The sequence below is a fragment of the Pyrgilauda ruficollis genome, unplaced genomic scaffold (assembly GCF_017590135.1).
Source record: "Pyrgilauda ruficollis isolate IOZ18807 unplaced genomic scaffold, ASM1759013v1 scaffold85, whole genome shotgun sequence".
Taxonomy (NCBI): domain Eukaryota; kingdom Metazoa; phylum Chordata; class Aves; order Passeriformes; family Passeridae; genus Pyrgilauda; species Pyrgilauda ruficollis.
In genome coordinates, this window is record NW_024530488.1 from 289,670 (window position 1) to 313,681 (window position 24,012).

At 41.8% G+C, this 24,012-nt stretch overlaps 1 protein-coding gene across 6 annotated transcripts; it reads right to left on the reverse strand.

Annotated features, from left to right (window-relative positions):
• Nucleotides 1-9,938: 9,938 nt before the first annotated feature.
• U2AF1 (U2 small nuclear RNA auxiliary factor 1) lies at nt 9,939-23,815 on the reverse strand. Of its 6 annotated transcripts, none has more exons than XM_041487821.1 (9): nt 23,683-23,790; nt 22,473-22,998; nt 21,340-21,427; nt 17,597-17,663; nt 14,239-14,288; nt 13,530-13,628; nt 12,235-12,368; nt 11,862-11,954; nt 9,939-10,191 (listed from the first exon to the last, which is right to left on the reverse strand). In XM_041487821.1, exons 2-9 carry the CDS (start codon nt 22,640-22,642, stop codon nt 10,056-10,058), a joined length of 837 nt encoding a protein of 278 aa, XP_041343755.1. In that variant the 5' UTR covers nt 22,643-22,998; nt 23,683-23,790; the 3' UTR covers nt 9,939-10,055. The 6 variants fall into 6 exon arrangements, with proteins under 6 accessions (XP_041343755.1, XP_041343756.1, XP_041343757.1 ...); XM_041487822.1 differs by lacking the exon at nt 17,597-17,663 and adding an exon at nt 18,462-18,528; XM_041487823.1 differs by lacking the exon at nt 22,473-22,998 and having other exon boundaries at nt 23,683-23,815.
• Between the last annotated feature and the right edge of the window lie 197 nt (nt 23,816-24,012).

Consider the following 24,012-nt stretch of genomic DNA (forward strand, 5'->3'; position numbering starts at 1 on the left):
GGGGCTTCATGCTGGGGAAGCAGTCAGGTGCTCCCCCAGAAAGGCCTGGGGGTTGTGCAGGCATTGCCCAGGTCAGCAAAGGGGAGAGAGGTGCAGGCAGCCCTAGAAATGCCCCTCTCAGGGCAGGGAGCCTGGTGAGTCATGGAATGGTTTGGGTTGGAAGGAACCTTAATGACAATCATGTTCCAACCCCCTGTCATGGGCAGGGACACCTTCCACTGGACCAGGATGATCAGAGCCACACCCAGCCTGGTCTTACCCACTTGCAGAAATCCAGGGGCAGCCACACCTTCAGGAAACCTGTGACAGATCCTCACCACCCTCACAGTAAAGAATTTCTTCCTAATATGTGTTGAAACCTTTCCTTCCTTCAGCCTAAGGCCGTTCTGAGAATGTGACAATGAGTTATTCACCTGGGAAACAGCTCAGTGTCACAACAGCTGCATCCTCACTGTTGTGAACAGGGCTGGATGATGTAGAACACAGGTGCAGGTGAATTTAATACACTCCATGCAAATTATCTCACAGTAATTCTTAAAAACTTGCTCTAGATTATGCAGAAAGTTAAACAAAAAAACCAAAAAAACACAGAAATCCTTGTATGAAAGCAGAAGATACTGAAAGGCCTTGCCAGAGAGAAGGTCCTCAAGAACACAGCCTGTGGCTTTGGAAAGTCCAAGCAGCAATTTCTTCTGTACCTATAAAAAGTACCAATACAGAGAAAAGCAGTTCAAGGTAGTTTATTTTGGGACATGAGATTCACCCTGAAGTGTTCCATGTGTTTCAGGCCATTGAAGGAGTTGAGACAGCTGTATGTCTCCATCTGCACATGGTATATATTATATAGAGCCATTTGGAGAACATTGCATGCTGTAGAAATGGAGAAAATAAGAAATAGGATGTTTTAATCAAGTGGTAAAAGTGACAGAAAAGACTTTCCATCTGGATGTGACTGGTCTAAAGCTGAGGGACCAGTTTCAGCATTAAAAAGTCAAGGGTTTGTCTCTCTGGTAAGAAAATAGACCATGATTAGAATGTGGGGTGACATTTATGAAAAAAAAATGCAGGAAAAACACTGAGCAATTAAAAACAAATCAAGAGAAGAGCCAGATATTTTATATTTGCCATAAATAGAGACACTGAAGCAGCTGTCTCATTACATTGTTAAAAATTCACAACTTACAGAGAAACATCCAAATCAATGACAAGTAACAGAATGACAGGGTCATTCTGAGTTTAAGGGACCCACAAGGATCATCAAAATACAATTTATGATTGAAATGACAGTTTTTTCCCTACCCTCCATATTCTAATTTTACTACAGAAGAGTTTACTAGAAAATAGTGTTCTTAAACAGAACAATTATTTACTCTAAATCATAGTTAACTACATCTGAAGTGTGCTGTAAAATGGCATTTGCACAAGTAACCATTAGCCCCACTGGTAAAACATCAGTTGGAACAACATGTGGAGTAAGATTGTAGCTTGCATCTGGTGCAGATAAGTTATGGGATGGCACAGAGTGTGAAAATGGTGATGTTAAGAAGGCCTGGCCCTTGATTTGGGTCTCAGAGAATGCCAGGGCACACACGAGGTGAAGCAATGCAAAAATCCATCAATATTTGGAACAGAAGGGGTGCAAGCACTGACAAACTGCAGCTGTAGCTGTGGTGGTTTTGGTTTGTTAATTGAAGATTTTCTGGTTAAGGATGTCTTAGCATCCTCTAAGACTGATTCTTCTATTCTTTTAACTACATTAGCTACATAAGCAGAATCTGTTATCAGATTGAAAGGCTCCTGAAATAGCTGGAGTGCTCTAACTGCTGCTGCTAATTTGACAATTTGATGGGAACCTTTGACTGTTTGAATGTCTGATTCCCATGTTTTAGTTGTTTGGTCATGTCTTGTTATTACTGAATTTGTGTGTTTTCCTGGAGCCATCAGTAAATACTGTTATGGCATTTAAAGGCACTTCACTTTACATGGGTTTTTCTCTGAAGCTCAGTTTTGCTTGCAACAGCAAGAGGTGTTACCTCTTTGCTGGCTGGAAGGGGAAAAAAAGAGTTTTTGGGTTTCTTTTGTCTTTAACGTGTTTTTCACAGAGGCATGTACAGCTTTCTAGTGGTTTAAACAGATTGTTAATTACACAGAAGCTTTGTATCACTTCTGTGACTTTGTATCACTTCTTGTGACTTTTATTATGCAAAACTACTCGAGTAGCCAAGGAGGGATATCCATACCTTTCCTGCCTTTCAGGAGGGACTGGAGAAGAGGCCCTGAGTCAGCTGTTGTGCCTGAAGAAATGCCAGCCTTGCAGCAACCACTGCAGCTTCAGGCAGATGGGTGTCGAGGTAGGGAATTGCCAGCACAGATGGATGTGCCAGATCCTCAGAGATGTGAGACAGACAGCTCAGAGGAAACTTGTAAGACCAAGTGACAGCACCAAGTGTGCTGGAAACTATCTGAGCAGAATGCGTGAGGAAAATTAGAGGGATTTGTAATTGCAGCACAGCTCTGCACTCAAGATTCAATTTCCTTCACCAAGGCAGCAGCCAGGTGAAGAATGGTTTGGGTTGGAAGGGACCTTAAAGAAAGTCTTAGTTCCAGCCTCCCTTCCACGTGCAGGGACACCTTCCACTATCCCAGGTTGCTCAGAGCCCCAAACAGCCTGACCTTGAACGCTTCCAGTGATGGGGCAGCCACAGCTTCTGTGGGCAACCTCTGCCAGGGCCTCACCACCTCACAGGGAACAATTTCTTCCTAATATTCAATCTAATCTTATCCTCTTCCAGTTTAAGGCCATTCCCTGTTGACCTGTCACTACATGCTCTTCTGGAAAGGGAGTTTTGGTGTGCATAATAAATTGATTTAAAAGATCTCCACAGCAACACCAACCCACACTGTGCCATTGGCATAAAAGCCATTAAAATCAATCATGGTGTCTGGGAATGTATATACACCAGTAATTTGCACCATTAGGGCTTAGCCCAATCAGTGGGACACGGATTACTCCTCATCCCAGCCTTGAGAATAATTCCCATAAATCAGCACCAATTTCATAAGGAGAGCCACTTCATTTCCTGAGATCTGGCAGTGATTGGGTTTTTTTCTCTTGGAAGGGACAAGAGGAGCTGCAGTGAGGGTTGGTACAAAAGCAAAATTATGATCTGATCAGCCTAGCAGTGAAGTGACAGCAGCTGGAATATTAATATGGAAATAAACAGCTTCTTTAGGAATGGCAAGCAGAGAATGATGTTTCTTCTATCAGTGACAAGTAGACATACTGAAGACTGAAAGGTCAAGAAGAGGAACCCCTTGGAGAAGCACAGTAAGTGATCAAAGAGGGGGAGAAAAAGGTAAATGCTGTTGTGGTAAGGTCACTGAAGGAGCAGATCAAGTGGAGGAGGCTCTTTGTGAGCAGCAACTAAGTCACCAAAAGAACCAATGGAGTTTGGTGGTACCCAGAGCCCTTTTGGGAAGGGAGAGCATAGATCTAGTGCACAAAACATGGAAATGTTTTTATGCAAAGGGAGGAAAACACAGCCCAAAAAGAATCACTCCTTATTTTAACTGCATGGGATAAGCCACAATTTGGACAGAATCGTATTTAAAAATTATCTTTGGCAGACAGGAGAAATCAGAAGAGAAAGTAAAACAGGAAGGTGGCTGATAAGGGCAAGTGCTAAATTTTGCAGCCAGGCAGGAGGAATAATCTGCTTGAGTGGCCATTACCTGGACAGGAATTGCGTGGAGTGGAAGGAATGACTACAGTGCCAGGCAGGCTCAATGTGAGTCAACAAGGCCCTGCTGTTGTGTAAAAAGCAAACATCATACAGGGTTAAGCAAACAGGGATCCAGCCTGCAGGACCCATGTGCTGTGGGAGGTACCTTGTCCCTCCTGGAATGACGTGGCCCGTGTGTGACGTGGCCTGGGGAACACGAGAAGTTGCAGACGGAAATACAGGCCAGGAGCAAAGAGTGAAAGAAGTGAAGTTGCCAGAGAAGAGAAAACAGACTGTCAGTAGCCTTGCTCAAATCAGCTACTACAAGGAGAAATAATATAATTTACAGCTTGCTCTGCACTGCAGGTCTATTCCCTTTGCTGAAGATGTTTTTTTTGGTGAGTGTAACAGCTGCCACCACACGTGTGCTTGAGAATCCCAGGGCTGTCCAAAAGACCAAAGGCTGGCCTACTTGGAGACTGAGCAAGGAAGGCAATTAAATGTCTCTTTGTTGTAGTCATGAAAGGGTAAAATATAACAAGTTAAACCCTTGCAGAATGAAAAAATGGCCCAGACATTAACGAGACTCTTACTTGGTGAGATTTTGGTGAGACTTTGGAACTTCCCTCACCCATCTCCAGTCCAGCACTGCAATAATTAATGTTGCATGCAATCCCCAAGGCAGTAAGGGCTGGCTGCTCACTCTCCACTGGTGCTTTGTCCAGAAATCAGTTCTTCATGTCCTGCCTAGAGTTCCTTTATCAACTCTTCTCTCGAGGACTTTTTTTTCTACAACACAAGAGCAAACATTTTGCATATTCACTGAAGAGGAAGGAAAAAGGATGATGGAGGATGCAGAACTGTTTTGACCCGTGAGGTTCTCTCTCGTTTCTCTCGAGGACAAGTATTAGCTCTCAAGGAAATGGGTGGCAGAGAAGGGAGGAGCAATCACTCCCCTTGGCTCTTCCCACAGCTCCCAGGCCCAGGAGCAGGCTGGTGCAGAGCCTGCAGTGGGAGCAGCTCCCTCAATCCCTCCCTCTGCCTGGCCAGAATCCCAGACAGCTCCAGGAAGACATGAGAAGGATCTGAAACCCATCCAATATTCTGAATAGGTAGCAAGACTTGAAATGAAGCCAGGTGCTGGCAAAAGCACAGCAGGCCTCAGCCTGGCAGACTAAAGACTTTTCCCTGAAAAACAAGGAGGCAGGGAGACTCTATTGCTGCCTGCTGCCTTTCTCCCCACTTTGTCTCGCTGCTCAACCAGAGCAGAAAGTTTTTTTTCCCTTCAGACTTAACTACACATGCAGTCATGGAAGTGCAGAGCTAGAAGAGCCCTACAGTGCTTGGGAAGAATGTTCTGCAGACCTTTGTCATTAACACACGGGTTTGTCCCATAGGAACACCTGGATCACATTAATTATCTCTTCCTAGGGAAAACAGCTCCAAGAATGCTGTTAGGGCACTTGGAGCAAAGGGGCAGCCACACACACAAGCTGCTGCCCACCCCTCACTCACATCCCACCCCTTCATCAGCTGTCCTGTAAACACAATCTTTTTGGAAAGCAAACACCCAAACAACACAAATTATGCAAAAGTACTGGACCGATGCTTATCAGAGCACCAAGAAGTCGGTGCTTGCATCTGAAGAGTCAGAGATAATCAGAGATAAGCACACCCTGCCCCCTCCAGCGTTTGATACCTCAAAGGAGCCGCTGGCTACCGGAGCCAGGCTGCTGGCAGCAAACCTGGGCTCTTGGCTGCCACCCTTCCACCCCAACCCACACATCCAATTTACAGTAGAAACTTGAGATCAATTGAATTAACACCACTCCTGGCAGAAACCATCAGCAGGGAAACAGGGACCTTCTAAAGCAGGTTATCAGAGCACCAAGAAGTCGGTGCTTGCATCTGAAGAGTCAGAGATAATCAGAGATAAGCACACCCTGCCCCCTCCAGCCTTTGATACCTCAAAGGAGCCAGGCTGCTGGCAGCAAACCTGGGCTCTTGGCTGCCACCCTTCCACCCCAACCCACACATCCAATTTACAGTAGAAACTTGAGATCAATTGAATTAACACCACTCCTGGCAGAAACCATCAGCAGGGAAACAGGGACCTTCTAAAGCAGGTGTGCTGCTGAAGAACCACAGCACTGCAGAGTGGGACTGTGCTGGCCTCTTGCTCGTGGCTCTTCTTGCTAAGGTTATAATTTTGTAAAAAATGCAATGTGAAAAGTTAATGGGACCAGAAGATTTTGGCTGATGAGCACATTGCTGACAAGGAGGGACTGTCTACATAGCTGAGGAGATATGCTGAATTTTTTATACAAGTTCATTTAACACAATGGAAATCACAAAAAATTAAAAACAATTTGGAGACACACTGACCACTGACAGTGCAACACGGGTTGCCCAGAAAAGTTGTGCACTCCCTGCCCCTGGAAGTGTTCAGGACCAGGCTGGAAAGGGCTCGGGAGCAAACTGGTCTAGTGCAAAGTTCCTCCCATGGCTGGGGGGTGGAACATGATGGTCATTGAGGTCCCTTCCGACTCAAATTATTCTATGCTTCATTAAAAAACAGTTAATTGGATGAATTCTGAAATGCTTGTGGATGGCTTCAGAAAGCACCAGGTATCAATTCAACGTGAAGACACATTAATTTTTTCCTACAGACATCTGGATGTAATTTTGGTATTTTTTTAAAAATTGAAATCCGTTTGCTCCAGGGTAAAACTGTACAGGAACACAGCTCAGCTTCAGCCTTGCAGTAAGTGATAAATGCAGCTACAAATATTCTCTCCTGTGACAGCCTTGCCACTCAGCCATTACTTCCTTACCAGCTAAAAACAATACACCAACTCAGTTCTGCTTTTCAGCTGGAACTTTTCCTGACCAGGACTATTTTTAGGGAATCTTCAGTACAGCAGTGTCTGGAGAATGAAATTATTTACCCACAGCCTCCCCAGCTGCCATGAAAGCAGTTTCACTTCTAATATATCAAAGAACAGATGCAGTTTAAGGTGCTGATGTACAATTGTTAACACCCAAAATTTTGCAGCCTGGATGGTGCAACGCCAGGAGGAATCATCTTTAAAAAGCCACGACCCCCTTTGATTACCTGTTTTTTCAATTGAACACATTCCTTCTGTAAAAATGAGCTTTCTTGTCCTCTGCAGACCACCACAACAGAAATTTGCAGGCTCTTCCTAACCTTAACAAGCTAACCAAAAGCTTTATCAATTGAAAGAACCCAAACCAACTCCCCCCAACTCCTAACCCCAAGCTGCACTCTTAAAAATCCAATTTGATTATGTAAATATGGAGGCTGGGGTTACTTCAGCTGAAGACATGCTTCACCAGCTCTGCAAATAATTGCTCAAAACATAGGTTAAGATATAAGAATTTGAAACTTTAGTTTATGTCCTCGCTAGATATTTAGAGAGCAGCATCCAATCTAAAGGAAAGGGATAATTTTTGTCAGATTCTTATAAAAAAAGGCTTTATTTTGAACAAGTTTTCTCCATTTGGTTTTACAGTCTCAACATACATCATATTCATGGACAAGCAGCATTTTCACAGAATAAGAGCCAAATACAAAGAGAAAGCCACTTGGGATTAACAGTTTCAACCTAATTGACTCAGACTTCAGAAAATCCTGTATGCTGTCACTTATTTGAGGTAAAGGAATTCCATAAATTAAGATCCACTGTTCAACAGAAGAGTCAACATTGAAATATTTGAGAATTAAGAACCTTGGGGAGGAGGGGGGAAAAAGCAAATCTTAAACACATTGTGGGCAACAAGCAAAGGGGGAGGTAGGATTTCCACTTGGTTTGTATTGGTGAACGAACACTTGGGTCTGTCAGGTGTAAATGTTTAACCAAATTGGTGCAGTTTAAATTTCAAATTTGATGAATTTTACTGGTAGTACAGTCTCAAAAGGAGAACTTAACAAGATATGTCATGTTCATATGCTGAATGCTGTCACACTAGGCACCCATTAGAGCATCCAGTAAAATCCACTGCTTTCAGTGCCCATTCCAACATATTCCAGTTACTTGGGGAATTTTTGGGCAGCTGTTCAATCAGATCACAAAATTATACATTTGGTAGAATTGCAGAATGCTTTCTTCAGTAAAACTGTATTGGGGAGACAAAAAAATCCACCTTCCACTATCTGTTCATGCAAAAATATACCTGCAGTGAAACAGGATTTAGATAAACAGATTAAAGCCATTACAGGGACACATTTGTACTTGTTTTAAACTAACTTTAAAGAACAACTAACTTTTAAACTAACTTTATAGAGCAAATCTTAAACCTTTTAAATACTATCCACATTGTATTAGGTACTGTTTAAAAACCAAAAACTATCCTCACCTTTTATATCTTGAGATTTAAATTAGCTCACCAATAATCCTGAATCTCACCTAAGAGAAATATGGAACTGGATTAATATCCTGTAAACTCTAAGAACTAAATTATCAATGTGAAATTCCTAATGCCCAGCAGAAATACATTTCATCTCAGTCATTTCATGCCAGGCACTTATCAATTTCTTCCAGTAAAGCATCATTTGATTTATGTACTTACAACAAAACATCATGTGGAGATGGGCTTCACTGCTTGAGTGATATTTCATCAAAAAGGGTCCTGGCACACCAAGTTCTAAAGTCTGGTTAGCCAAACCATCCAGTGGGAACAAAAAAAAATTCATATTGAACTGGTGCAAGAATTTAGTTTAAGAAGCAAAGCAGATTAATTTAGAAAAGCTCATTTTTTTATAGTTTTGTTTTCCAAGTTCCAGTTACAAAAATTGTTTTATACTTAAGAGGCAGAAAGAAGTTGGTTTTTAATCATCCGACTATGTGATGCATCCGTATCCTATTTCCATTTTCCTAAAAAGAATCACCAAGGAGCAGATTTATCATTTAGCAAGTAATCTGGCTCAGAACTAAGGAAGCTCTAGCAAATTCTCTCCCCCACAGGAAAGCTGTGTTTTATTGCGTAGTTTTGTGTACATACAGTTCTATTTTGCAGAAATATGATCAATGACCAAAACTTCTTGCTACGTTACACTTTGAGTAAAAGCAGACATGAAGGAGGTGAAACTGCAAGTCAACCATTGTACAAACTGTCTCTCAGAAAGCCAACATTTCCACTGGAGCTTGAATGCTTTGGGACACAACCTACAATGGTCAGCGACTGAGCAATTCAAGCTCAAATTAAAAAACAAAAAAAAAAAAAGTATTTGTGAAGGAACTGCTATCTGTCCATTAGCTTTCATCACTCCAGACCATCAGAAAGGTGGAAATAAGATTTATTTTCCACTAGCATCCAATTAGTTTTCTATGACCTTGAATGCTAACAAAATGCTTTTTATTAAATGACAGGTGAGAGAGAGCATAGATTAAAAAAAAAGGCTGTTACGAAATTTGATCCTTGCATTCACAACCTTGCATTTCCTTCAACAGCACTTCTCTATTATGTTGCATGGAGCATAATTTTGGTGTTTTTTCTTTTTTTTTTCCAAAACCCTCACCTGCCTATTATGAATCATTGCATTAAAAATATCTTTTTCCACACTGCACTAGGCAACTTTCTTTCCAGCTAAAGAAAGGAATTTAGTCAAGAATTATAAAAACCTGAACTATGAACTCTGGCACAGCCAGGAGCAGCCACTCAACTACGCCAGAGTGCTTAGAAAATAGGCAGCCAGGAGTAGCAACTCAACTACTCCAGAGTGCTTAGAAAATAGGCTTTAGATTTTACACCAAGAAATTGGATTTATTGTAAATGCCACAGTCACATTGATAGACAGAGCACAGACTTCTGGTAACAAACAAACATACATTTTTGTAACTAAGCGTTTCTACTCAGTAAATAAATGCACTTCGCACAGCCTTCCTCTTAAATGTGCCTAAACTAACCTAAATAAGCAGACAGCATAGCAGAAAAGGGAAACTTATGTGAGTAACTGTTTCTTAAGCAGTATATTATTTTTACTATGTATATAATATTTTATATTATATACACACACATTTTCATCAACAGTTCAAATTATACCCGAATAAAATTAAAAAAAACCCAAACCAGAACTGGCGCTCCTCCAATACATTTACCACCTTTCCCTCAGGCAGACTTATCCAGGTATTTGTCAAGATAGAGGAATGACAGTTAAAAAGACTCCCCCCAACAAGAAACAAGTTACACAAAGAATACTGTATCACTACAAATTTTTTATTCAGAAGCCCATCTTTAAAAAAAATGTCATTATGAACTTGTTTGGTCAAACTACAACACTTTCTAGCAGACATACAGTAAAAATGGCATGGCTCAGAATCGACCGGATCGCTCACGATCCCTTGACCGCCTCCTGTCGCGCTCGCGGCCGCCGCCTCCTCCTCCACCTCCGCGACCGCGATCTCTGGATCTAGACCGGCGTTCACGGGACCTCGACCTGGATCGATGCCTTCAAAGAAAGTTTGGACATTTTATTGTTTCATCCCAAGCAGTGATTTACTTGCAGTACCACACAGTGGAACACGGAATTAAGAATGGGAGTGATGAGGGAGGAGAAAGGCAGCGTGTCATTAGAAGGATTGGTTAATTGGCACTTGGGCTGCAAAGCACAATGTATTTACAAACTGCCTAAATTTCATGCTGGGGAGTCAGCACAAACAGGTACAAGAACTGGCTGCTCCCTGCAGTCACCTCTTACAATGGATGTGCCAACCCTAAGGAGAGGCACGGTTACACTGCTGTTATTTAAAGCAGGAGAAGGGGACACCTGCTTTGGCAGACAGGAATAGCTCTTAGCAACACACACCAAAAGCCTACAGCTGCTTCTAAGTCCACTCGTATTAAATCAATTGCACTAATTAGCAATTACAATCCAGTTCTCTGTTGTTGCTCCCTCTACATGATTTCTACCCCTCCAGGACACAAGCACTGGCAAATTATCTTCCCTGCCTCTTAGGTTGATAAATTCAGGAAGGGAGCTAAAACCACCCAGCACATACTGCTATCACAGCCACCACCAATCAGCATTACTGAATCTGAGAGTTCCAGATTTGTAACAGTGGCCAAAAGGTTAATATACAAACACACCTGGTCTTTTTCATAAAGCATTAAAATATCTGAAAAATTTACTTAGCCACAAATATATACAGCTAAGCAACACAATCTATGCTTTTCAAAGTTAAATTCACCCTCACGTATTCTGAAACACTGCCAATTAGAGATGTTTACAGGAAAAACACATTCACAATCCCAGGCTCCTTCTGTGATTGTCAGAAATCTACAAAAATCGTACTCTATATAAAAGCAAGATGAAAAATTTTATATGCCTATCCCAAATACCAAGGTCTTAAATGCAGGCAGATTGAATCCAGTTCCAAGTGAACCATCACAGTAACAACAGTGGTAAAAGCTTTTCTGCAAGGTACCTCACTAAATTAATAATTTAATACATAATAAAATGTCTTTATCTTTTTTTCTTTACCATTAAGTGAAATTACTTCTCCTTTCTCCTACTGGGAATTCCTATCAAGGGACACACTGTGAAGCTACAAGTGAGCTCCATACAGTGACTGGCTGATATTAACAGTAAGAAGTGAATACAGGCTACAACATTTCACCATTAACAGTTAAAGGCAAATAAGGCTGGGTCCTGATACAATCTATAGATATGCTTGACTGCACATAATGCTGAAAGCTGCTACCAAAAATGCCCATTGGCCAAGCAGCCAGCATCTAACAAAGGCCATGAGCAAACACGTTTAGAAGAGAATAAAACAGAAGAAGCATAAAGCAACTGCTACCAAGTGATGTCCATCTGCACCCGAACAGGGAGGGCCTATGTCCTCAGTAACTCAGTGAGTCTTCTCCTTGAACCCTGCCTTCAGCACCAACCTTCAGAATCCATAGCATTGCAGAGCCAAGAAGCACCTTAATTTCAGAGCCCTACTTCCTCGTTGGAAACTGGCCACTTGCCAGCTTGACTTGATGCCCTCTGGCATGTGCAAGAAATGCGTCAGAAAAAACAAGAGGACTTGGCGCAAGTTTAAAGATTTGCCTTCAGATTTTTCAGCAACTGATCCTTAAATTACTCGTTTTAGCAGTGTTTAAAAACAAACTTACTTTTTACGACGCCGCCCATACAACTCGCGCCTTAACTCTCGAGAAATGGGCTTCAAATGCATAAAGTTGCAGAAACCTCCTCGTGTACACTCTCTGAAACACAATTCAAGAGGCACAGTTAGAATTCCCAACTCTACACTATCTGCTGCCTCAACACCTCTAATATTAAACACAGTAAATTACAAGCATCATTTACTGACACTGCCACACTTCTAGGAGAAAATCCCCAAAAGATGGCAGAAGTCAAGAGGTTCACTGCAGGCCCTCCACACTACTGGTACCTGAAGTGGTTTCCTTCCTGCACTCAGCTACATGAAATCCACACCCAAGCACCCTCCCTGCTGCCAAAGGCAAGAGGAAGGCCCTGCTTTACCCCATCTCGTATTGACGGCAGCAGGCCTCTCTGAAGTCAGTCACAGGTGAGAGCTCGGCATGGATGGGCTGCCCGTTGAACCAGCGATTGTTCAGGTCGATCACAGCCTTCTCTGCATCTTCTTCACGGCGGAACTGAAAGCAAAATCAGCCTTTTCAGAGCAGCAACAGGAGGAGATAGAAGATTCCTATCAAATCAGTTGTGTGGTATCTGAGGCTCAGGGTTCTAGTAATGAAATTGGAAGCTACTTCAGGTTTCTTGGACAGTCCATCAAATCAAGGGTAAATATGCCAGCTTTTCATTAGCTGGGACTCAAGGGCTAATCAAATAATTGATTTTCCTCTTCATTATGCCCTGTTTGATCTTTCAAGTGGGAAAATTAGTCAATAGAAGATACTGTGTTTTCTTAGTACAGCTTTAAACCAAGAGAATGCTTATAAATACTTTCTGGAGCACCACAGTCCTGATGTAATGCATTTTTTCAAACATTTAAGATTAATTTATAAAATAACTGGAGCTCACATTCATTTAAATGAGAATTTACAAAAATCAGATCCTGTTTTACCATGACTGTAAAATTTAAATTTGAAATGCCTTTTCACAGCTAATTTTTTTAAAACAACTTTTTTTTTCTGATTATGACCTACACAGTCCAGAATTCCAGGTGTGAAAATACTTTCCAGCTGAGGGAATGTACAGCCAAAATAGTCAAAGGAATTCTCTCACACCTCCCCCACACTGTGAACACACAGTAAAATTTCTGCAGGTGACAGCTTTGTACTCGTTATTCAAGAGATACCAATGACTTTTTCAAGTTAAACCTAAGTGCTCCAGTTTGCACCTTGAACCACCCAGCTAGTGCCAAATCTAACTTGGTCACAGATATTGTGATAACTGGGAAGTTAGAAAATTAATGCACCTGTGGCATGTAAAACCTCTCTCACACTGATGTGCTTAAAGGGCAGCATGATGCTAAGCCAGATCCCAAATTAACCCTGCCAAACTAAACAGTCTAGTAGTGGTGACTGTTTATAACTATGTAAAAGAAAAAAAAGTTGATCTGTCTGAAAATTACATGGATTTTGACTACCAAAAAAAGCTTCACAAAATTCATTAAAATTTCTTTTGGATTCCTTTAACATTTTTACTCTACTTTAAATTGTGAAGTTGAAGAGTAGCTTATATACTGAAGAGCCTTCCTATCAAAATAAAATCTACAATCACACAGTAGCTTTTAAAATTCTAAACCAATAAACACCACCCCTCGTGATTGCATTAACATCCCTTCATCCTACCTTTACGTATACATTTCCAACTAGATGATCTCCAAGGTTATCACAAACGTTCATCTCCTCAACTTCGCCGTATTTCTCCTCCATTTCTGTGAAGACCTCCTAAGCACAAAGCAACCCAGCAGAAGTTTGAAGCACATTACTTTTAGGTATAGAAATATTGCATCTACCTCTAAGTAAGTATAAGAAAGACCTTCCTTGGAAAAAAGCAAGACCACTTGATTTATTTTTTTACATTTTGGGATTTGAAATAAATACTTTCTTGGCCATCTATAAGCACAGCACTACCAAGATACAAGAAAAACCTATGGAAAACAGACACAGCATTTACAGAATACAGAGGATGCACTGAAAACACAACACAGAAACTCTGATGCTAGCTTCAGGTAATTTGTTTTTATACAAATAATTAAGAATACTTAAAATTTATAAAAAATGAGACTATGCAATCAAAATGGTACGTCCCTTAAGCTGCTCATGTTAAACAAAGACTATTTCATGTTAAACAAAGACTATTTCAAACAGTCAAATTAAGGTCAAACTAACTAATGGTTACACCAGGAAATATTTAATACAAAGTTGTATGTTTTATAGGAACACACAAGGAAATAAGTGGTTTTTCCCTGAATCTGTCTAATTGTGCTATCCACTACATCCAATTAACTTATCTGTGGTGACAAATCCAGAGATACAGTAATGCTCCTTTACATACCTCAAAGAACTCATCGTAATGTTCCTGCATCTCCACATCGCTCACAGCACCTGCAAAAGTCAAAGAGTCAGATCGATTAGAGCCTGCCAATAAGGAAGGGGAGATTTGATCAAACTACAAAACAATCTAGAGAGGCCATCTGGAGCATGAGAGACACCATATAGCATGGAGCTAACTAATAGGAATATTGCAAAATAAGGATGTGTGAAGAGCTTTGAGTCCCCAAAGTATCTGTCAAAATATTACATTGGTATGATCAAATCAAAGCAAGTTTTAATCAGAGCCAAAGTTGTATGCCACAAATTTAAAGGGGAAAAGAATTACTCTGAAATATCACTTAGAATTTAATGTATAGTCCCACTCTCTAACTAGCAACAATTTTACCTAAACAGAAGGCAAGTGCTTTGTTACAATTCCATACTTTAAAATATTACTAAAATTTAGTATTCCTCTTCCTAAAAGGCAGAAATTTATACCTACTTCTCCAGCATATCCACTAGAATTTGAGAGCTCACAATGCAATTTAGCCTAAAATTTTTTTTTTATTTCGCTGAAAATAGTCATTGAAATGACACACTTTTCTCAGTGCCCTCAATGCTTTGCAACAGAGAGCCATTTTTCTAGTTTAAGTTTGAGTGTCACTTCATTTTTCTGCAGTCCTGCAGAACACCTTTCAGCGCAAGACAAGCCAGCCTTATATTCCAGTTGAGATTATTTTCATGCTACAAGCTGGACTTCAAAAACGACTGCTGCTTGCCTGCTGCTACCAAACCCAACATAAGTGTGGCTTATTTTTCAAAGCATTAAATGTATAAAAAGGAGTTTATTTCTTGCTGTAGTCCAGTCTACAGCACTTTAAACAAGCTGTATACATTAAAGCCATCAGATTAGCTCTTCAGCAGTTAAGTGGTTTATTAAGATCAAGCGGAGCAGTTTTACAACAAACCCTGCATTTTATGCTAGAAAAATATGCTAGTGTTTAAAATTACAAACCAGACTGGTTTAGTTAACAGAATGTGAAAGACAAGAAACTGAGCCAATAAAGCAGAGTTTATTCATTTTCAGGTTAGCATGAAAAAATTTCTGGCTATTGTTACCACTTGGACAAACTTTTATGTTTTTTTTCAAAGGCTCTAATATTAATCAGCCACACTCTCTGGAACTGCAGTTCCTGCTTTTCCGCCCAGCTCACCTCCACAAGAGGCAATGGGGATTTGGTTTATAGCTTAGGCTCGACAGTGTTTCTGCATTTGAGACATGTTTGCTTTTAAGAAATTTCTTCTCCCTCATGGTTATAGCAAATTAAGGAATATCAAACATTAAACTAGTAATTCTAGGTAGTTTAATACTTAACTATATTCCCAAGGTTCTGCCAACATCACAGATAACAGCTCACTAACACCTAAACATTTTTTTGTTTTGTTTCTAAAGGTATCATGGGGGCTCTTGGAGCCTCAGTGGGAATAACTACTTTTTACTAGATGGACAAGTGCTAATTTTTTTTTTTTTTGTCAAATTAGGGTATCACAGGCAACAACAGTTAGTTAATGACTACTTCAATGACCTTCTAAAGTGGGAAGTATACATACGCACAGGCTTTACAAACATCCATATTCCAGGGCTAATGGTATCTGAACCATGAGAAGCCCAATTACTAATTAAAATACTCAGGAAAACTACTGCTGTTCCAAACTAAGGTTAATCCTCTACGACGGCAATAGAAAGGAAGACAGTTAAGCAACAATGACACGGCATTAAACAGCTACCCAAGTTATCCATTTAAAATACATGCAATACTTAAGTAGGGACAAATATCAAAAACCAAGGAGCCAGGAGTTTCAGCAAACCTACTGCTTGCAGAGCTCCAGCTCTACCCCAGGAGGTACAGTCAGGCTCTGGCACACAGCTACTCGCTTGTCACAACAAACTAGAGTTGGATACCAGCATTTACAGCACTGGAGGATCTGTGCAGGACTCTTGCAGCTGTAAATCTAAACAGCTCCACAGACCAAACTGCTGTAACTCTGTGCAAATTAGTTACCAGCGCATTGAGAGCTCAGGGAAACAGTGGAAACACCCAACCAGAAATGTTTCGGTCTACTGAAACAGCATTAACTACTAAGCATCTGCAAGGAGAGAGCCTACAAACCAACGGAACTGGTCAAGCATCTAGACAAAATGACACAGCTCATTTACATGTCCAGCTTGATTGTGTGACAAAAACACAAATTACATAATAGAGCCATTATTCCTTTTAGAAGCAAGAGAGACAGTGTTGACTTTTAAGTTAGTGGCTGATTCACAGAGCACTTCTAATCAAATGCTGGTAACTAATCTGAACTAGTCTATAAACCAACAGTCAAAAAAAAAAAAAAAAAAAAAAAAAAAAAAAAAAAAAAGGAATAGCCAAACAAAGCTTTATTACCACACAGTAAATACTCACTTCAACAAGAAAGATTAGTTAGAAAAGAACACCGACCCTTTTTTTGGTTCTAAAACTTTTTGGTTTTTAATCTTATTTTAATATCGATGATTCAATTACAATGAAAAATCAGTTAATCGCCGATCAACAATCCTGGGCATTAATTGCTGCCAGTCTCACAGGAGGTGTGTTTGCTTATGCCCATTTGTATCTCAGGAGGAGTCATTAAATGACTTCATGACCATACCCAAATGCCTTCCCCTCCTCAAAAGTACTTTAAAAAAATACTTGTCTTAGGTAAATATGCCAAATGGCATAAGAATTTGAATTTTCAAAGTATGGCAAGAATTTTAAGCATGCACCCATCCAAAAAGGACAGCTGCCAGAAGGGGTTAGTCAGTCATGGTGTGTTCTTCCAAAGTGCACTCCCTAAATGGAAGCTGCATTAACCTAGGACAAATTTATGCATGCAGTCTGAAAGTTTCAGTTCAAGTTCTCTTAACGTTTACAGAGCAGGACATTTGTTCTGAATGAAGTCAATGTGTCACTGTCCTGCTCTTTGTGACAGTGGAACCTAATGGATAGCACAAAACATACAGAAAACCATTCCTAGGATGCAGGCAACTGGCAGGGAGAGAGGTGACAGGAAGAAAGCAGTGCAACCAACACTGCTTCACAGGGGAAGTAAAATTTTAACCCTTTTTGGTTTAATAGTTGGTATTCAGATTCCCCAATAGTTTTGCGAGTAGGGAGAAAGGTAGTGGGACAAAAAAGTTGGGATTTTTGTTGGTTTTTGGGTTGTTTTTGTGTTTGAACACATGTAATGAAACGTGGTCAGTTTGATCTGTTAAACTAAAATGGCAGACCAGTTTAAGTCGACACTGAGCTCTGACAATCAAGCCCAGGGAACCAGTGAAGGAACTTGTATGAACTTACAGCGCAAACCGTCAGCAGACTGGGAAGAGTTTTGAGGGTTACGGTAAATGTTCAAGAGGGCAATGGTCTGAAATACAAAACGCAACAACTTTATATTATGGAAAATAATTTTAACAAGAAACTGGTTTCCTTTAGGGTCGCTTTAGTCGAGTCTGTGCTGAAAGAGAGGTGGTTATTGTCTCCCAAGCAGGAGAACTTGCACTTAGCTGGTGACCTTTCTACATCAACCTAACACTGTAAAGTAATAGAGATCTCATGATACTCCATTATTGTATTCTTAATTTCACTCCATTCACCAATATTACTATAGAGGGGTTTTGCATGATTTCAGACAGCAAAATAGGTGGTATCCAAATGCAGCAGTCACGTCACAAGCATAATAATTTGAATTTGGTATTGCCGAATGGCTTCTTAGCAGCAAAATCCCAGGAAAGGAAGTAATACAATAATTAGAGCATAACATGAAATCTCCATTTTCCTAAAAAAGTTAAGATGAAAGAAAACCCAGTTTTGGGACTTACCGTACATATGTACCTATTTTTTTTTTTTTTGGGTGTTAAATCAAGAATTTGAGAAATGTCTGCACTTAACCCTTTCAAAAGAATGCAGTGTTACCAAGTAACCAAGTTTCACTTTGCAACACAAAAGGGAATCTGCATCAAGTCCAATTTGTGCAGCCCTTTCTGCACTCAGAATTGCATACATTCCACAAATTCTTGATCTGTGCGCAAGAAGAGTTCCGTCACTTGTCCTGTTTGCAACAGCTTTATGTCAGCAGCTCAGAAGCCAACATTATTTTATCATAATTAGGAGTGGGCTCTTTAACACCATTCTTTAAAAAAATTTCTCCAACTGTGGGACTTACAGTGTGAGCCGTCAGCCGTCTGTGCACTGTTTTGGGGGTTACGATAGATGTTTTGAATCAAGATGGTCTGCGGGGAAAAAAAATAAAAAGGGGAATTCTACTGGCTGCTGTGCATATAATAGACAATTGCAAAGAGACAACTTGTTTGCAAACAGCTAAAAGTAATATTTTATCCTTAAGACTTCCTTTTGTATTTGTAGAGTATCTTCCAAAATTGCATCCAGACCATCATATTATGAAAACAGTTTTAATTAACCACCAAGAAAGAGCTGCGTTTGTCTCAACAGCTATCCTCAAAATGGGAGGTGTGAGGCCCAGTAACCTAGAATGTCACACGAGGTATTCTGGAGATGCCTAAACTTTTGAGACCAGATTCACTACTGCAAGTGTAGGGGGGAAAAAAATAGGTGTTATGTGCACAGCATGTAATACATAATGCCACAGTGTCCAAAATGCTACACCAGACCATAAGGCCTTCAGGCAACTGCTACATCTCGTTTTGTGCATCAGGGTTTTCTTGGTGGAATTTCTGTTTAAATAATATAATAGCATCATAGGTTCACATGTTTCCGATCCTTCAAATAAGGACAATATCCTTTTAGCCCTTCTGCTTTTTACTTGAAGAATTAGCCCAGGCAGACTTGAAACCTTACATTTGTACCGTTCTTCTTAAAATCAAGTTGTCTGAAAAAACAAACCATGTTTAAGTTAGTAAACTAATATTACAAAAAAATTCCAAATGTCCATATCACTGTAAGCAGCTCAAAAATTGAGATTTGATTACTTAAAATACAAGCTCAATGTTAGTCAGTATGAATGGCAATCCCCAAGTAACTTTAGCTTAGACATTATTATTATTAGTCACATTAAGAATTCAGAGCTTAAAGAAGTCACAGGACCAGCAATGTCACACCTACATACGCCACCCGTTTAACATGTAAAAAAAATACAACTGTACCATCATATTTAAAGTCACACACTTGTTTTATTACAGGTCCAGCCATACCAACCAAAGCTTTGTGCTTCTGTGGCCCAGGTTTGAACTACCTATGATTTAGCCTACAACTGGAGAGTGCCAGAAACAGGCATCTCGTTAGGGTGTTTCTGCTGATGGGGGGTAATTTGATCACCCTGGATTGTGTGACCTTTCCTAACACAGCTCTTCTGTAAAGTAGCTGCACCAGCAAGAGCTGCACAAGGTTAAAATATTGTGCTGGTAACTTCCCATTAGCAGGATCTCTGTTCTATTTTCTATCACAGCTGATTGTCAACCTGCACACAAATAAAGATTTCTGCAGACCCCACAGAGTGCCAGGGACCTGGGAGATGTCACAGCACAGCTGCCAGTATGAGGCTGTGCAGTCCCAGACATCCCTGGAAGAATGGGATGTGCCCTGCTGACCCACTTCAGCTGGCATTGCTAACCAGAGTCTAAAGCAAAGCTCAAGGCTGCTCTGACAGAAAGCTGTAGTTGCACACTTTTACTGGCAAAAAACCAAAAAGATGTAAGGGTCGTGGCTGCTTTTTGTAGGTTGTTTTTTTTTTTTTTTTTCTTAACTTAAAGACAATTACTGTATAAACTCTCTGCTTTAGGAATTTTTTTCATAGTCAATGACCTAAATTCAGGTCTCTAAATAACCAACTGCACTTCAACTTGTGCTCCATGCAGGTCAGCAACATGGGATAGTTTTGAAAACGGACAATACTAATTTCAAACAATGTCTGCACTACAAAATTTTAAAATCCCAGAAGCAAAGAGGTGGTTTTGTTGCTTAAGCACCAGAAGTTCCTATCCACCAGTAAGCTTGACATTCTCCCCTAGAAGTCCCCCTGCCCACTCCCAGTTTACCTTGATGATCCTAGATCTGAACCTGTCACATGGATAGTACTCCCCTCCCTAATTCTGCCCCAACCCAGCATCAGTTCACATTTCTCATCAACTCTGCTCCTAAGCAGATTAAACGAACTTGCAGAAGACTCTGCTGTTAAGTGAACTTTTTCTCTGTACTTTTAAAACTACTGCAGTTGAAATTGCTGTAGTTAAAAATGCAGTAACTTTCAAAGGCACTACTGCTCATGTACCAAATTCCCAAAGAAATTAATCTGTGTACCTTGACAATCAGCATTGATAGAAAGAGGAAAAAATACATTTCTCCAGGAGTGTAATTTGTGAATATTGTACAGCTCATAATAATAACAATAATGAAAACCCTGTCACTCCCTGCACCTTTTCAAATTTATTTTTATTTCTGTCAGACATGCAGTCACACATCATGTCTCTGAACAATATTCACTGAGCCAAAGATTAAACAATCTGTCATGCCAATTGACAATCCACCCTCAGCAACCAGGCAAGTTGTTTTCAATAAAACATCTCTTCCACATTCAAAGGAAGTATGCAAGTCACTCTTGAAACTTAAGAGCCTGGGTCAGAGAGCAAATGCAATGACAGATGAGTCACTTTTATTCATTAATTAATTTTCTTCTATTATATGCATAAAAGATTGAAGTTCCCACCTTTGGGACAGGTGGAATGAGCTGCCTTTGTCTGTGATTTAAGAACTCTGGGATGGTTTAAGTGCCTGAACACCACTGAGAAGGCACACTCACCTGAAAGTTAGCACTGGTTGGTCTCTACTACAGGCAAGCTTACAACAGCATCGCTTCCTGCAGCCATTAAGGGTGACAGGAGATAATTAGAAATGCTGGGAGAAGTAAATGGAATACCCCCAAAAAAAAGCAAAGACCCAGATAAACTGGGGCTAAAACTGAACTAATTAATCTGGAGCTTGGTAATTATTCACTTGTATCTGAGAATCTATGTTTTAAAGAAGCCAGAATATATTTCCACAAGAAAGAGAAAAAAGGGGAAACAAACCTGGCTAAATGTTGGTTTGTTGTGCAACCGAGAACATCTGTCTCCATGGCGACAAGCTCCAATTTTGAAATAAAATGAGCAGTTGACTCTGCAAGAAAAAAATGAATAAGGTAGTTACACACTGGCACAGAAACCATTAATCTGTAAAAAAGCCTATGCCCTAAATGCCTTTATCTTGATGTGGATAAGTAACACAGAAAAAAGCCCACATCAAAACTGTACAGGAAAGCATTCCAACAAACCTGTCCATATTCATTCCTTTCCCTCCTAATTTACAGCCAGTATCTGACCAATTTCCCCCAAAGTGGTTTCATGATTCACCACACACAAGTGATCTCTGTTTTACTCTTCTGCTTCTCCAGTCTTGTCTTTACATCAGTTTCAGTGGGTGATGGGATGGAAAGTAACGAGAAAAACGGTCTGAAAATTGACACTGGGAGCTCTGTGGCTGAGTTGATGCAGCCCCGGGTCCAGGCAGTAAAATCTGCTTTAAAACTGATACAGTTGCACCTCGCTCATGTTTTATAAAGCACCTGTTTAAGTTGTACTCTAAGGGTAACTCACTCAGGCTGCTACCAACACAGATCCAAAATAATTCAGGGAAGAGAAAATCATGTTACAGAAAGAATACACATCAGCAAAATAAATCCATTTAATTAAGCCATTTCCATGAACATAATTAATGATTTTAAGAGCAAGCTGCTTTTTGTCTTAAACCACAAGCTTTTCTTGAATGATCCATCTCAGGACACCTTGATAATGATCTGGGTTTAGAAATGCTCCTGAAACTCCCACAAAAAGGTGTAATTCACATAGAATGATGAAAGAAAACCACAAGGAGTTTAGTTACCTTGACAGGGAAATGCAAAATTCTGAAGGGCAAGAAAACTATTATGGGCTATATATGGGTAAATGAAATATTAGAATTCTCCTGGAAGAAAAATTATTATACCCATAATTAACACCAATTATTTTCCACAATCCTGCGTAACCAACATCAACTCATGGAGGGGAGAATTATTAAAGTACTAAAGCACATCTGATCTCTAGCAAAGCATTCTACTGTAAAATTGCAACATGCTCACTCTTCATTATGTTTTTGAAAACAAACACTTAGCATGATAAATACTTACTGTCTTTTCTGAACTCTAACCTGAAACAAAAAGAAATACCTAACTACAAAATTTCCAATAGTGCCTCCAACTTCAGCACCTTCTGGAAGGTTCCGTTTGCTTTTTTTAACAGAAAACAAGAGCTGCACAGGAATTTCGTGCCTGATTAAAACTCTGAAACTGTAAAGCATTAAATTCCTATGTATCTCCTTTGTGTGAAAGGATGCTACAGTAACAGAGCTCAAAAGAGAGGCTGCCGACACTGCTTTCCTGGAATGGCAGCGCTACAGAGCAGAGCAGAAGCCCCACGGCCAGGGGCTGACAAGAGTAATTTAGTCCAGCAGCACATCGATGCCCCCTTTTCATTTTTACGAGTGGAAAAACACGCCGGTTTGGTCAGGCCGATGGTGACCAAATTTTCGTTAGGAGGGTTTTGTGTGTGTGCTTCCAACAACCAGAGAAACTAGAGGCGTTCCCGGACGCGTGGAAGGCTGCAGGCAGAAGCCTGTAGGATCAGGATGCAGCAGTCGGGGAAATCCTCCGCACCCTGGGGAGGGGGGAGAAATAACCAGTCGCTGTCCTTGCAGCAGAGCGGGAGCTCTCAGGCTGCTGCGAGGCTCAGGGACACGAACAAAAGGGGAACAGGAGGAGGAGGAGGCGCTTTCTGGCAGGAGGCGGCGGGAAGCTCCGGCACCCAGCGGCCCCGACAGGAAGGCGCAGCCGCGGGGGGAAGGGGGGAGGGAGGACGGGGGAAGGCGGCAGCGCGCCACGAGGCGCGGCACACCCTCATGGCGGCCAGGGGAGGGGAGGCGCCGGGCGCGCGCGCGGGAACGCGCGAGACCCACGCGCCGCCGGGCGCGCGCCTGGGAGGGGGAGGGGAGGGGAAGGGCCTGAGGGAGGCGATGGCGGGGAGTGGGGGGGGGGAACGGGGAGCGCGGCCGCCTCTCGCTTCCCTCTTCCCGCCGCGTTCCAGCGGGATGGGAAAGGCGGGGGACGTGGCGGCGCCCCCGAGGTGGGAGTGAAAGAAATGGGCGAAACGGGCCGGGGGTCCCCCCGCAGGGAAGGAGGAGCAGGGAGAAGGGAAGCAGGGCTGACCGCCGCGATCGGAACAGGCCGCGTCCCCGCGCAACCCGCTACGGGCCTCCGGTCTCCCCTCGAGCTTCCCCCCTCCCTCCCGGGGGCGCCGCAGCCGCGGGAGCGGCGCGGGGAGCGGGGGAATGGGGCCACTCACTTGTCCTTCTCGGTGCCGAAGATGGAGGCCAGGTACTCCGCCATCTCCCACCGCCCGCCCGCCCGCCGGACCGCCCCGGCGCCGCCGCCGCGTCACAGCGACCGCGCCGGAAACGCTGCGCTGAGGGAAAGGGGGGGGGGACGGGGACAGGAGGCGGGGTCCGCACTACACGCGGGGTCGACGCGGCGCGCGCGCAGGGGCGGCGGGGCCGGGCCGGGCCGGGCGCGGAATCACCAGGCTGCGGGTTCGAGTCCCGCCCCCGGCAGAGTCTGAGGGGACGGGGCTGCTCGGGGGTCGTGGGTTCCAAAAAAAACCAAAAAAACCAAAACC

What these genes read in the sequence shown, in the direction of transcription:
- U2AF1 (XM_041487821.1), bottom strand. Translation starts at nt 22,642, where the DNA reads ATGCTTTACAGTTTCAGAGTTTTAATCAGGCACGAAATTCCTGTGCAG. An exon ending in GTCTGCTGACGGTTTGCGCT is followed by an intron (nt 14,289 to 17,596) that starts GTAAGTTCATAC and finishes TGACTTTTGCAG; the next exon opens with GTGCTGTGAGCGATGTGGAG. An exon ending in TTGGAAATGTATACGTAAAG is followed by an intron (nt 12,369 to 13,529) that starts GTAGGATGAAGG and finishes TTTTGCTTTCAG; the next exon opens with TTCCGCCGTGAAGAAGATGC.